Here is a 15,996-nt window from a genome sequence, read left to right on the forward strand (position 1 = left end):
TAACACTCTCTGCAGGTGTGGCTACCTTGCTCACTCTGAATAAACGTAATTCAACACTCCCACTTGCTTGTACATTTATCAAGCCATCCCTTTAAATACGGTGCACCTTTAATTTAATTTTTTTTTGACAGACTCAATAGAAAACACAGAAAACAGGTTCAGAATATAGGGATCAATGAACGAAAGCCATCTATGCATATTCATCTCTGTTTCGGTACCAACTGGTACTGTAGACTTAACAATACTACTATTTAGGCACATTTTAGGGTGAGGAAAGTATCTTACATTTCTTGGGGAGAGCCTTTACGCACAAAATATTGTATATTGATGTCACGCCCTGACTTTAGTTACATTTGCTTTCTTTATTATTTGGTTAGGGCAGGGTGTGACAAGGGGTGATTTGTTTAGGTTTCGTCTTGTCTAGGGTTTTTTGTTATCTATGAGGATTTTGTATTGTCTAGGGGTTGTAGGTTGATGGTGTCCTGAGTGGGTTCCCAATCAGAGACAGCTGTTTATTGTTGTCTCTGATTGGGGAGCCTATTTAGGTTGCCATTTTCCATGTTGGTTTGGTGGGTAGTTGTCCATGTTTAGTTGCCGGTGAGCACTACGATGGCGTCACATTTTGTTTGTTAGTTTGTTAAGTGTTCTTCGTTGAATTAAAATATGTATTTTTTATTCATCAATTGTCACGGCCGTTTAAAGGAGTGGACCAAGGTGCAGAGCGATTGGAATACATCTTTTAATTCAACGAAGAACACTTAACAAACTAACAAACAAAATGTGACGCCAACGTAGTGCTCACCGGCCACTAAACATGGACAACTACCCACCAAACCAACATGGAAAATGGCAACCTAAATAGGCTCCCCAATCAGATGTGCTGATGTGCTTAACTAGGGTCGGAATTGGGGCCTATCTCATTGTAAGTTGCTTCTGTTTTTTTACTATAAAATATCTGTCACGACTTCTGCCGAAGTCATTGCCTCTCCTTGTTCGGGCGGTGCTCGGCGGTCGACGTCACCGGTCTTCTAGCCATCATCGATCCATTTTTAATTTTCCATTGGTTTTGTCTTGTCTTCCCACACACCTGTTTTCAATTCCATCCATTACCTGTTGTGTATTTAACCCTCTGTTTCCCCTCATGTCTTTGTCAGAGTTTTTTTTGTTAGTGTTGTGTTTATGTGTATAGGTGCGCGACGGGTCTTCGTACCCATATTTGTTTATGTTCTTTTCTTATGAGTGTTATGGAGCATGTTACTGGGACATTCATTAAAAGACTCCATTTTACACTCCGTTTGACTCTCCTGCGCCTGACTTCCCTGCCACCTATACACGCGACTCTGACACTATCTAAACCTGGTCAATTTTATAAACCTTGAAGTTACAGAACTATAAGAACTGGTATTTTTCAGATGTTTTTAACAAAGGAAATGCATTTGTATAAGAATTCTTCATTCCAAATCAAACTCAAATCAAACTTTATTTAAATTGAAAGTGAATTTAAAGTCTCAACACACTAAAGGAAAAACGATACAATTCAGGAAATAAAACACAAGCAGGAAGCAATAAAATATATTCATAAAGGATTTTTTTTTTTAGGAACATTAAACAAAAAACATTCAATTTTCAGAAAATATTATCTCAATTAAAAATAGGTGAAAGAGTATATGGATGTATAGTGTACACACTACCGGTCAAAAGTTTTAGAACACTTACTCATTCAAGGGTTTCTTTGTTTTTACTATTTTCTACATTGTAGAATAATAGTGAAGACATCAAAACTATGAAATAACACATATGGAATACTGTAGTAACCAAAAAAGTGTTAAACAAATAAAAATATATTTTAGATTTGAGATTCTTCAAATAGCCACTCTTTGCCTTGATCACAGCTTGGTATTCAACCAGCTTCACCTGGAATGCTTTTCCAAAAGTCTTGAAGGAGTTCCCACATATGCTGAGCACTTGTTGGCTGCTTTTCCTTCACTCTGCAGTTAGACTCATCCCCAACCAGGTCGYGTGATTGTGGAGGCCAGGTCATCTGATGCAGCACTCCATCACTCCCTTTATTGGTAAAATAGCCCTTACTCAGCCTGGAGGTGTGTTGGGTCATTGTCCTGTTGAAAAACAATGATAGTCCCACTAAACCCAAACCAGGTGGGATGGCGGCTCATTGCAGAATGCTGTGGTAGCCATGCTGGTTAAGTGTGCCTTGAATTCTAAATAAATCACAGACAMTGTCACCAGCAAAGCATCCCCACACCATAACACCTCCTCCTTCATGCTTTACGTTGGGAAATACACATGCAGAGATCATCCGTTCACCCACACCGCATCTCACAAAGACACGGCGGTTGCATTCAAAATTCTCCAATTTGGACTCCAGACCAAAGGAAAAATGTCTACCGGTCTAATATCCATTGCTCATGTTTCTTGGCCCAAGCAAGTCTCTTCTTATTATTGGTGTCCTTTAGTAGTGGTTTCTTTGGAGAATTTCGACCATGAAGGCCTGATTCACACAATTACCTCTGAACAGCTGATGTTGAGAGGAAGAGCTGCATTTTCTGAGGCTGGTAATTCGAATAAACTTATCCTCTGCAGCAAAGGTAACTCTGTGTCTTTCATTCCTGTGGCAGTCCTCATTAGAGCCACTTTCATGATAGCGCTTGATGGTTTTGCGACTGCACTTGAAGAAACGTTCAAAGTTKTTGACATTTTCCGTATTGACAGACCTTCATGTCTTAAAGTAATGATGGACTGTTGTTTCTCTTTGCTTATTTGAGCTGTTCTTGCCATAATATTGACTTGGTTTTCTACCAAATAGGGCTATCTTCTATATAACCCCCCTACCTTGRCACAACAGAACTGATAGGCTCAAATGCATTTAGAAGGAAAGATATTTCACAAATTAACTTTTAACAAGGCACACCTGTTAATTGCAATGCATTCCAGGTGTCTACCTCATGAAGCTGGTTGAGGATGCCAAGACTGTGCAAAGCTGTCATCAAGGAAACGGGTGGCTATTTGAAGACTCTCAAATCTCAAATATATTTTGATTTGTTTAACACTTTTTTGGTTACTACATGATTCCATATGTGTTATTTCATAGTTTTGATGTCTTCACTATTATTCTACAATGCATGAAATAGTTAACAATAAAGAAAAAACCTTCAATGAGTAGGTGTTCTAAAACTTTTGACCGAGTGTATTTTGAAAGAAAATATTAATGATAACAATGATATACAACAGCAAGATACTTGGCATTCATCTCCCTTGACAGCTAATCCTCAACTGGCTCTGATTTTGCCCTCTTTACCCCTTGACCATTTCATGATCCCTGACCCCTCACCATGACCTTTTWAATGATACCAAGCAACAAGAATTTTGGCAAACAGGAAAAAGAGTCCCTATATTTCMGATGACTCATACATCTCAAGTCAACTTTAGGTGAGTGTCCTGAATTCCCTACTAGTCATTATCTGATGCAATTTTCTCAACCAACACTGTACCTGATATAGCAACTCCAGCTGCTATTAAAGGTGGAAATCCCAAAAAATATCCCAGACCTGTAACAGCTGCACCACCTATTTGTAATAGAGAACTTCGAAAATCTTTGTTTGCTTCTCTCTTCTCCTTCTCCTTAAACTGTGCTATGATCCTTTCCTGCTCCTCCTGTTTCTTCCTCCCATCCTCCAGTTTCTTCCTATCATCCTCCTGTTTCTTCCTCTCCTCCTCCTGTCTCTTTCTCTCCTCCTATTTTATCTTATTCTGAGTCTTTTCATATATCTCACTGGTGTAGTGTCCTCCATTCTTCTCCACCATCTTCCCTATCTTCTGCAGCAGCTCTGTGACCTGAGTACGGTCCTCCCTCTCTCTATTGTTAAAGACATGAAACCTGTTCTCACAGACATTGATGACTTTCTGAAGCTCATCACTCTCTGTCAGGAATGTCATCACTGATTTGCCCTCCAGCTGATCCGGCCGAGTGAACAGTAAGATTGTGAAGGGTGAAGCGTCTGCTCCAAAGTTGTCCTGGATCCACTTCACAGTGTTCCTCTCCTCCTCTGTGAACCTCCCCAGTCTGATCACCAGCAGGAACACATGGGGTCCTGGGACTGACATCTTAATACACTCATCCATTTCACTCTTCATCTCCTGTGCAGACAGTGTTGTATCAAAGAGGCCTGGGGTGTCAATTACTGTTACGTTTGTTCCTGCAACATTCCTTTCACCTTTCGTACAGTGTTTGGTCACAGACTTTGTGGAGGACTCTGCATTAAACACATTTTCTCCCAGGATGGTGTTTCCTGTTGCACTCTTRCCTGCTCCAGTCTTCCCCACCAGAACTATCCTCAGGTCAGAGGGTAYTGACACTGTATAAAGTATAAAGAATAACAATGAGTAATAATTCAACAGTGTCGGGGTCAATTCCATTTCAATTCAGTCAATTCAGTTGTTGAATTGAATATTTCAATTTAGGGGCTGAAATGTGTACAATTATTTTTGACTTTTTATAAGGGCACAAGGCGAGACCCTAATGCAGACACAGGAGGCAGATGGTAGAGCCTTTGAAGTTTATTAAATCCAAAAAGGGGTAGGCAAAATAATGGTCGTGTACAGGCAAAAGGTCATAACCAGTTCAGTAGCCAGAGACTCCTCTATGTGCTCCTCCATAGCCTTGGTCTCCGGCCCGGATAGAGAATATAGCCAATATAGCCAATATAACCCCGAGGTGGTGTGGTGCCTGGGAGAAGATCAATGGCACAATCATAAGGACGGTGCGGGGGAAGGGAAGTAGCACGTGCCTTACTGAACACTTCTAGGAGGTCATGGTATTCTGTGAGAATGGACGAAACAGCCAAAGCCTTGCTAACATCCTGAGGAAGACGTCTCGGGAAGGCTGTGCTGCTTGAAGACAGAGAGTGGCTAAATGTGCTCCAACCCAGAATGGAGCTCGTGGTCCAGTCAATAACAGGGTTGTGTTTTTAGAGCCAGGAAAATCCCAAGACAACAGGAACTTGGGGAGATGCAATGAGGAAGAACTGTATYGTCTCACTGTGGTTRCCTGAAACCCATATATGAACGGGCACATTACTATGGGTGACTCCACCTATTGAGCGGACGTCCAGTGCCCTAGCATCCATGGGAACCGAGTGAGGTAGWGTGGGYATACCAAGCTTAGAAACAGTAGTAGCATCCATAAAACTCTCATCAGCCCCAGAGTCAATGAGCACTCGAAGAGACTTAGATTGGTCTCCCCACAGCAAAAGCACAAAAAAAAGGTGTGCGGGTGATGGGAATTAGGGAACTCCCAGTCTGGCTCACCAGAGTACTTGTACCAGAGACAAGGGTTTCCTAACAGGGCAGGTAYCTAAATAATGTCCTGCCCCTCCACAGTACAGACAACAGTTGGAACTCAGCCTACGTGAGCGTTCCCCAACCGATAACCTAGTTCTTCCCAATTGCATAGGGCTCAGGAGTATCCAAACCTCACCCGTCGTGATTGATTCACGAGGACCTCGGTGGCTTCGGATCCTCTCGGAAAACCTGCCTTTAGGAACTTACGGATTCTTTCGAAGGTGAGCGAGCCATAGCGGATGAARGAGTGTGCCCAAGGCCAGACCTCCTCTCACTCCTGCGTTCCCTTAGGCGTCCATCAATTCTAATGGTTAMGGCGATGAGGGAGTCGAGGTCCACCAGCAATTCCCGGGCAGCTAGCTCATCTTTTACCACCTCATATAATCCGTGAAGAAAGGTATCGAAAAGAGACTCCAGATTCCAGGCACTATTGGCAGCCAACGTGCAGAAATAAACCGCGTAGTCTGCCACGCTATGGGAGGTTTGARGTAATTCAAGAAGTTTACTGGCCGCCTCTCTCCCGGATACCYGAGACTCGAATACCTTCCTCACCTCTGCCATGAAATCCTCCAGATGACAACAAATGGCGGATTGTTGCTCCCAAACTGCCGTAGCCCAGGAGAGCACCCTTACCGACATTAGCGTAATAATATACACTATCTTAGATCGGTCTGAAGGTAACAAAGAAAGCTGTAGCTCAAAAATAAGAGAGCACTGAGAAAGAAAACCCCAGCAGGTACCAGGATCCCCAGAATGTTGCTCCAGAGGAGGTAAGCAGGGTTCTCGGGGAGCCGGGGTAGGCTGTACAAACTCACCACTAATAGGAAAAAGTTGCTGGGTGGTTGGGGTTTCTCAGAGGTGGTAGGCTGCCATGTTTCCGTGAAGCAAAGAACGTTACAATCTCTGATGTCTCTTTGGAATCTTACCCTTGCTCGGATTTCATCAACCTTGTTGTCAAGAGACTGGACATTGGCGAGTAGTATGCTAGGGAGTGGAGCGCGATGTGCTCGTCTCCGAAGCCTGACCAGAAGACCGCTTCATTTGCCACTTTTACGGCGTCGTTGTTTAGGGTCGCCGGTTGGGATCAGATCCATTGTACTGGGTGGAAGGCAAAACACAGGATCCGCACCGGGAGAGTCATATTCCTGGTTGTAACGATGGTGAGTTGACGTTGCTCTTATATTCAGTAGTTCCTCCCGANGGTAGAGTCTCAACACTGGTGTAGGTCCACTGCAGGTACAAGGGAAGAGAGTCAGGTAGAGACTGAGTTAACCTAACGTGGCTGGAGTAAAAGAGATGCCTGAGCAGGGTCCAAAAAAAGTTTATTTCAGACTCTGCTGAGGGTGTCACTGAGCAGAAGTTGGAAAAGAGTATAAACAGATCTGGGACCAGGCTAGGTAACTATATACTTAAATTTCACAATGCATTTTTATTTTATTCAACRTTTTCCCCCTGAAGGTGCTGGGTCTGTGTGCAACACATTTAATTTTACTCAGAGCTGTGGACTATCTTATGTTTCTGGGCAGACACACAATGTTGAATTGTCAGGAGGAGTTTGATAATAGCAACACCCAATCAGACTCTGCCTGTCCTGAGTGGAATTATTTTTGCCTAGCAACACTCTCTCATTTGCTTTACAGGGGAAATTAAACTTAACTCGGAATGTACAGGTAACTGCAGAAATAATGGAAAAACTTGTGTAATTGAGGGTTCTGGCAGCTATGGTGTGGGGTGCCTTTTCCTAGCGTGGTTTAGGTCCTCTCAACCACTTAGAGACCAAGGTAAACACCAGTAAATACACAGGCATTCTGAGTGATCACCTTCAACCTGTGGTGAATAATGTCTATCCTGATGGGAGTGGTCTCTTCCTGGATGACAATGCCCCCATCTACAGGGCATGAGAGGTCGCTGAATGGTTTGATGAGCATGAAAACTGTAAACCATATGCCATGGCCGTCTCAGTCACCAGATCTCAACCCAATTGAAATATTCGGGGAGATTCTGGACCAACACCTGAGAAAGCGTTTTCTTCCACCATCAACAAGACACCAAATGATGGTATTTCTCATGGAAGAATGGTGTCGCTTCCCTCCAATAGCGTTCTAGACACTTGTTGATTCTATGCCAAGGTGCAGTGAAGCAGTTTTGTCGGCTCGCCCAACAGCCTACACTTTATGTTGGTGTTTCCTTTATTCTGTCAGTTACCTGTAAGGTCCAGCTAATAGCTTCACCTCTCAGCAGGCGACAACAATTAACAGATTTGTGCAATTACACTAACATATATAATGTTACTGTTTTAGAGCTCAGTTTTAAAGCTATTGAAAGATGGGACAGTCTACTTAATCTTGTCAATAGGGGGGCGCTGTTTTCACTTTGGAAAAAATCGTGCCTCGTACTATATTCTAGATCATACAATATGCATATTATTATTACTGTTGGATAGAAAACACTGTGAAGTTTCTAAAACTGTTTGAATTATATCTGTAAGTAAAACAGAACTAATTTGGCAGCAAACTTCCATACAGGAAGTAAAAAATCTGAAAACGAGGCTCTGTTTCAGGGCCTGCCTATTCAACTGGCTTTTATTTATCGATATGCATGCACTTCATACGCCTTCCACTAGATGTCAACAGGCAGTGGAAGGTGGAATGGGTTGTCTAGCTTGATCTGAGGTCGAATAAGAGCTTTTGGAGTGACAGGTCCGGTATTTTCTTTGTCCTCGAAGGCGCGCTGGGGAGCTCGACATTGTCTTCTGAAAAGCGTTCGGTATACACGGCGAATATCTCCCGCTCTGATTTTATTTGATACATATGATAATAACATCATAAAGTAGGTTTTTTCAACCGAGTTTTATCAGATTATTCAACGTTTATTGGGACTTGAGTTTTCCGTTCTTTGCGTCAAAAGAGGATGGGAATGTTAGCAACCTTGGCTACATTGTGGCGCGAATTCGACAGAAGAAATGGACATTCTAAAACCAAACAACGATTTATTCTGGACCAAGGACTCCTTGTACAACATTCTGATAGAAGCACAGCAAAAGTAAGAAAACATTTATGATGTTATTTCGTATTTCTGTGTAAAATGTTGACTCCTATTCTCCGCCTTGTTGGTGAGCGCTGTCTCACAATAACGCAAGCTGTATGTTATGGTAAAGTTATTAAAAGAAAATCTAACACAGCGGTTGCATTAACCTCTAACGCCTCACAAACCCGGATCCGGGAGCCCCCCCATCACAAAAGCTGACTAGCATAGCCTAGCCTAAAGTTACAGGGATATCATAAAATAAAATGTGCATGAAATCACAAGTCCAAGACATCAAATGAAAGATACAGATCTTGTGATTCAATCCATCATCTCTGATTTTTAAAATGTTTTATAGGGAAGACACAATATGTAAATCTATTAGCTAACCACGTTAGCAAAAGACACCACCTCATTACTCCACCATTTTCTTACTGCATCAGTAGCTATCACAAATTCGACCAAATAAAGATATAAATAGCCACTAAGCAAGAAACAACCTCATCAGATGACAGTCTGATAACATATTTATTGTATAGCATATGTTTTGTTAGAAAAATGTGCATATTTCAGGTATAAATCATAGTTTACCATTGCAGCCACCATCACAAAAGACTAGAATATCTACAGAGAGCAACGTGTATTACCTAATTACTCATCATAAAACATTTCTTAAAAATACACAGCGTACAGCAATTGAAAGACACAGATATTGTGAATACAGACAATATTTCAGATGTTCTAAGTGTTTTACAGCGAAAACACAATATAACGTTATATTAGCTTAGCACAGTAGCAAACCAAACAATAGCTTTGATTCCTGCCAAACATAGCGATAACGTATTCACCACCAAAATAAAAAAAAATTCACTAACCTTCTCAGAATTCTTCAGATGACAGTCCTGTATATTACACAATTCATATAGTTTTTTTTCGAAAATGTGCATATTTAGCCGCACAATTCGTGGTTACACAACTTGAATAGTGGGAAAAAATCCAGCAATCTGTCATGCGCCATCTTGGAAAGGCACGTTCTCTAATCAATAAATAATCGTAAACTTGACTAAAAAATACAGGTTGGACATCAAATGAAAGATGCATTAGTTATTAATGCAACCGCTGAGTTAGATTTTTAAAATTAACGTTACTAGACATAGAGTGTGCGTTACAGCTAGACTAGTGACGCAATAATGGTGGACAAATCCGTTTACATTTTCCACATAAATACGGAATAACATCATAAATAGCTTTTACTTTTTGGACGAGCTTCCATCAGAGTCTTGGGAAAGGGATCCTTTGTCAAAAAGAATCGTTGAAAGGTTGGAAAACGCCGTCTTACACGTTGCAATTAGCCGGAAACATTAGCACGAAAGAGAGAGGAACTCAACTTCAGACAGGGCTCAGAAAATAAATATCCGAAAATCGTAATATACTGACATAAACTAATATAATTCGGTTCAAAATAACAAGATTATGAGGTCTTTAAAGCCTATATCGAATAAAAACAGAGCCGGATATAACTAGTTTCTAAAACCAAAGGTTCTAAAAAGACGTTCCAAGTCTCTCTTTGCGTCAGCGCAGGATACAAAAGGCTGGTCACCTCGGTTCCAATCAATTTATTAACTTTCTGAACTGCGTAGAGACTCATTTTCAACTCTCCCTATTCGCTAAGAACCAGGGGAAGGCGTATGCAGTGCATCTCAACCAATAGAAGGCAGTAAAAGTTAATGACAGATCTCAGAGCAAATGGGAAAATTTGCCATTCTCACACAGACATAGGAAAAATGCTCTACCTCGAGTTCTGTTTCACTCAGAGAAATAATTCAAACGGTTTTAGAAACTAGAGAGTGTTTTCTATCCAATAGTAATAATAATATGCATATTGTACGAGCAATAATTGATTACGAGGCAGTTTAATTTGGAGACGCATTTGGGCTATGTCGAAATGGCACACGCCTAGTGGCAAGAAGTTAAGAACCAGTGTATCTTTCATTTGCCATACAACAAGTATTTTTGTGTAAAGTTTATGATGAGGTCTTTGGTCAGATTAGGTGAGTGTCCAAAATATCTCCGGAGATTCTGGTGAATCGTTGCTACGTATTCACAATGTATAACCAGGATTTGTAGCTATAAATATGCACATTTTCGAACAAAACATAAATGTATTGTATAACATGATGTTATAAGACTGTCATCTGATGAAGTTGTCCAAAGGTTAGTGATTAATTTTATATCTTTTGCTGGTTTTTGCGAAAGCTACCTAAAACTCACCTACTGTTTGTGTGTATGTATGTGTCACGACTCCCGCCGAAGTTGGCTCCCCCGCCTGTTCGTGCGGTGCTCGGCGGTCGTCGTCACCGGCCTACTAGTCGCCACCGATCCCTTTTCCCTTTTCTGTTAGTTTTGTCTTATTAGTTGCACCTGTTCCGTTTTGTGTTTTCTTGATTTGTTTCCCTATGTAAGATTGTGGAACCCGCCCTTTGTTGTGCGGGATTATTTTTCATGTTCACGTGTCGTAGGTGTTGTTGTGCTCCGGACCGTGTTTACCCTGTGTTTGGGTTGGTCAGCGTTTGCACCCTGTGTTTTGAGCATTACAATTTTCAGTGCTGGAATAAAGTGCATTTTTCCCCTGGAACTCTCTGCTCTCTGCACCTGATTCCTACCTACACACCTAGTCAGCCGTGACAGTATGTGTGTAGGATACCTACTGTTTGTGTGTATGTATGTGCATAGGATATCTACTGTTTGTGTGGAAGTCTGTGTGCAGCTATAACATGGATGTCTTTGTATAATGGACTTCAGAGCGTTCTCGTGAATAAACACTTTAGTTTTGTAAACTGGGACTCTTGTCTGCTTCATTCAACCAGAATCTTACAAACTCTGGGTTGCAGACTGAGTATATTAATTGAAGTTTATGAACATTGATAACAAAATTCACATAACAAACATTAAGAAACATTTGTGTTATAATTATGATTAATTTCAAAACCACAATAAAACAAAAAAACATTATATCAGATCTTTAAGCACTCTGCCAGATTAGACATTAGACAAAAATCTGATAGAGAGGATGATTTCCGGAATTGACAAACATTACATTTTTCTTCTTTGTTTAAGAGGTATACATAGAATATTTTTTTCTTCCTCATTTGCTTTATGATCGCTACGTTCCCCAGCAAGAAACCAAAAATTGATGATGAAAATGAAGGGGGAACAAACAAAGAGTCACTAACAACAAATGAAACAGGTTCTAGGAAGTGTTCTGAAAAACACTCATGAAACACTCATGAAAAACACACACATCCACTGAGTTGACTAGCAACAACAACAACTGGGACCTAAAGGACATCCTCCATGAGCACCCACTAAATTTGACACTAAAACTTAACGCCAGGAAGCAAACCAACAAACACACAATCGTCAACCCTGGGCAAAGGGTACAAGTCTGACTTAGTAACGGCATTGAGAACAAAACCACAGAGACCCATCCACCTTAGATAGTAATATATAGGACAAACTACACGGACTGTTGCCATGTTGCGCAATGCCATGCTCAACCATAAACTCCACCTCACGGCGGGGATCGGCATGTTGTGTGATTGGGGTCCTCAACGTCAATGTCATGCTATAGCATATTTGTCTTAGTTGTCAGATCTGAGAATAAACCCTAATATTTCAAAAGCAGCGCAACAATGTTGCCGTTTTCCTCTGGAGACAAGTGTGCCAAAACCACAAGGTTTTCTAGAATCTCTGAGTTACTCAGTTGTCCCACAGGCAAAGGGTGTATTGGGCTTTCATTATGCTCTTGAGGCAGACTATAGTCAATGGTGACAGCAGTGGCCACAGGCAGAACATGATTACTGCCTTCCACCAACTTCTTTGCCCAATTGTAGCGGGTGGAGTATGTTTTCAACATGTTGACACAGCCAGGGTTTTTTCTTGCACTCCGGAGTGGCAATCAGTTAATCCAGATTACCAATTTTTGTCACTATGAGGTAAGGGCCTGAAAAGCTAGTTTGCAATGATGGCCTCGGAACGGGCAACAAAACAAGGACTTGTTCACCCACATCGAAAGTGCGGCTTCAGGCCTTTCTATCATACCAAACGTTTATTTTTATATGCAAATTTTTATGGCAAATTCACAGGCGCGGTGCAATCTGTTTTGAAAATTGCTAACGTGCTCCAAAAGATTTGTTTTTGTGTTTAAGGTGTTTCCCTGCAGCAACCTCTCTCAGCAAGCTCAACACGATGTCTAAACACGAGCTATAGGGTGTACTCTACCACACGTTGGACCATGTTAATCATCCTCCCTCTCCGGAAGGTTTTCCTCCTCCACCAAAACAGTATAACTCTTTGACTACTGCTTTTGAATCGACATGTATAACGTTGATGTCATAACGAGCAATGATGAGCAGATTTGCCTTCGTACATTTGTCTAGCATCTCTCATGTAGGGTTTTCCATAAATGCTTCCAACTTAAAGCCTTTATCCTCTTTAAGAGAGCCTTTAAGCTCTTTATCCTTTATTAGCCTGTGTGTTTATGCAACTTTCAAAATGATTCCACCTATTCACTCTGTGTCACGGTTTTCTAAAGTAGAACCCAGAAGCAGACCAGGACAAGGAGAGTAGGACGAAGGTGAGTATTTATTTACAAGTTTAAACGTAGAGGTAGAAAGATCCAGGTGGCGGAGCGGGCAGCGGAGGTGAGTTGATGGGAGTGAATAGGCAGATCCAAGGGAGTAACAGAAGCCACCGACGACCAGGCAGGAATGGGGTGAGTGTTCCGGGTGAATGACTGTAGACAGAACAAACGGAGGTAAGTTCAAGGCAAGCAAGACGTACAAAAGAACAAAACAAACTCTATCAAACTGGAGGCTGATACGCTGGCACAACATACTGTTCATGGCTAACGATCCGGCAGGGAATGGATGTCAGGTCAGAGCTTATGAAGTGGAGGGGTGATGATCAGGACCAGGTGTGCAGATAGCTGATGGGATACAGGTGCGGGTAATCAGAGATCTCCCAACTAGCTACGTCGCCAGGCAACCAGACAGGGTGCGTTCCAGGACACCGGAAAAACACTCCAGGACACAACACAGGCAAAAACAGACTCAGGAAGCGGGATTCGTGACACTCTGGGTGGATGTCAGTGACAGAAACTACCACAAGTGTATTTTAAACACTCAAATATCTGGGCACAACAGAGCTTCAGTGTCACGCCCTTTGGGTTCTCTATGGGGTATAGGTCAGAGTGTGACTAGGGGGCTTTCTAGCATTTGTATTTCTATGTTGGTGGTTTGTATGGTTCCCAATTAGAGGCAGCTCGTTACCTCTAATTATTATACCTTTATTTCAACAAGGAACACAGACTGAGACCAAGGTCTCTTTTTACAGCTGGGCCCTGCGTATACATGTTTACACATACAGTTTAGGTACAATGATTAAAAAAAATAAACAAGACAAACAAAACCATCATATTTAGGTAGCCCTTTTTCCCACCTGCGTTTGTGGGATATTGTTTTGTGTGAGTGCATTCTGCACCACGTAGTTCACGTTCCGTTGTTTGTTTATTGTTTTTGTTTAAGTTTCACTTTAAATAAAGATGTGGAACTCAACTCACGCTGCGCCTTGGTCCGTCCATTATCACGACTGTGACATTCAGAGTAGGTGCGTAGAGAGACTATAATGGGAAACAAGATCCCGGACGAGCCCCCATGTTGTTATATTCCCCAGCAAGAAACCAAAAATTGACGCTCAAAAAAAAGGGGGAACTAACAAAGCGTCACTAACAACAACCCAAACAAAACAGGAAAGTCTCTGTTACGATCGTCGTAACTTTGAATAGAGGACCAAGGCGCAGCGTGATAACAATACATCTTCCTTTTATTAGAAAGACGAAACAAACGAACAAAAACAACAAACAGACGACCGTGAAGCTATATCAAACATAACAGTGCTGACACATAGACAATTACCCACCAAAGCCTACTGTCTATGGCTGCCTTAAATATGGCTCCCAATCAGACACAATGAATGACAGCTGTCTCTGATTGAGAACCATTCAGGCAACCATAGACTTACCTAGACACCTACACTAAACACAAACCCATACACTCTCCCAAAACCCCCTATACCATACAACCACCCCAGACGAGACAACTATACACAAACATCCCCCCTGTCACACCCTGACCTAACCAAAATATTACAGAAAACAAAGATAACTACGGCCAGGGCGTGACGGGTTCTGAAGGGCACACATTTGGGAGTCCACCGAATTGACTAGCAACAACAAATGGGACCTAAAATACACCCTCCATGAGCACCCACTAAATTTGCCCTAGAAGAGGTAAACAAAAAGAAAAACCTACACCAAACTTAAAAACAGGAAGAAAAACTAAAAGTGTAGTAAAACAAAAACAGGGATGACCAGGTAAAGGACTGTTAATTATTATTCTATTAAAAAAGTGTAAACCCTCCACATCTTTCAAGCCACCTGGAGCTGAAATATCACCTGGCCAGCACAGGTGAAAAACCTTTGGACAAATGACATGACAAGCCAGCACAGATGTAACTCAGACTGACTAAATACATGAAACCAATCAGATAAATACTTCTTAAAGTCACAGATGGGCTACTGCAAGAAACGATAAGATACTTTTCCAGTTAACATCCATTATTGCCATTTGCTTTAATTTTAAACACTTTTTTTTAGTTTAGGATCTTTTACTCTGGACACGGGGATTTCCAGGCATAGGGACAAATGGAAATTAATAAAGGATTTAAAGGATTTAGAAAATTCCCTAAACAAATCTTTTCCGTTATAAAATTTGCCTAAATGTATATTTTAAAGTCAAATAATGCAACAAAATCCCCAAAACTAAACTGAACTATAAAGATGAAGTTTCCCTACCAGACAAGGATTCAACATCAATAATCTCTGAGCTAATTTCTTGCTATTCTACACATTTTTKKATTAGGCTGAGAGAAAATTGTGCGCATTTAAAGATAATTTCCTGTAATTCCAAACATGAATTTTATGGTTAATGACATGTTCATATGCTTTCTAGGGGTCCTGACCTCTGCTGGGTGTGAGCTACGCCAGAGTCTGCATTCACATACTAGTGGCAAATTAAGATTACTATTGTTTAATGGGACAACATTATCAATGGATGATGATGAGGATTTCTGCTGTTCAAAATACTGACAATTCCAGTGCAACTAAAGAAATATATTTTGCATTAAGTTACAGCTCGGTTTACTCTGTTCATAATTACATAAATACACCTGTTAAATAAATGGCATGTTAGAAGTTGCTGCTATCTGTTTCTGCTGTCTGTCCTTTTGTAGGACGTTTCTGCTATCTGTTTCTGCTGACTGTCTTTTTGTAGGACGTTTCTGCCATCTGTTTCTGCTGTCTGTCCTTTTGTAGGACGTTTCTGCCATCTGTTTCTGCTGTCTGTCTTTTTGTAGGACGTTTCTGCCATCTGTTTCTGCTGACTGTCTTTTTGTAGGACGTTTCTGCTATCTGTTTCTGCTGACTGTCTTGTTATTGGGAGTTTCTGCCATCTGTTTCTGCTGACTGTCTTGTTATTGGGAGTTTCTGCTATCTGT

At 41.3% G+C, this 15,996-nt stretch overlaps 1 protein-coding gene across 1 annotated transcript in view; it reads right to left on the bottom strand.

The window, feature by feature from the left end:
• Positions 1-1,461: 1,461 nt before the first annotated feature.
• The window catches only part of LOC112076631 (GTPase IMAP family member 7-like), a 23,114-nt gene continuing 8,579 nt past the window's right edge, over positions 1,462-15,996 (bottom strand). Inside the window, exon 4 of the mRNA XM_024143351.2 lies at positions 1,462-4,373. Within this exon, the coding sequence (XP_023999119.1) occupies positions 3,754-4,373 (620 nt within the window). The 3' untranslated portion in view covers positions 1,462-3,753. The remainder of the gene's footprint in view (positions 4,374-15,996) is intronic.

Source organism: Salvelinus sp. IW2-2015, unplaced genomic scaffold (assembly GCF_002910315.2).
Source record: "Salvelinus sp. IW2-2015 unplaced genomic scaffold, ASM291031v2 Un_scaffold3894, whole genome shotgun sequence".
Classification (NCBI taxonomy): domain Eukaryota; kingdom Metazoa; phylum Chordata; class Actinopteri; order Salmoniformes; family Salmonidae; genus Salvelinus; species Salvelinus sp. IW2-2015.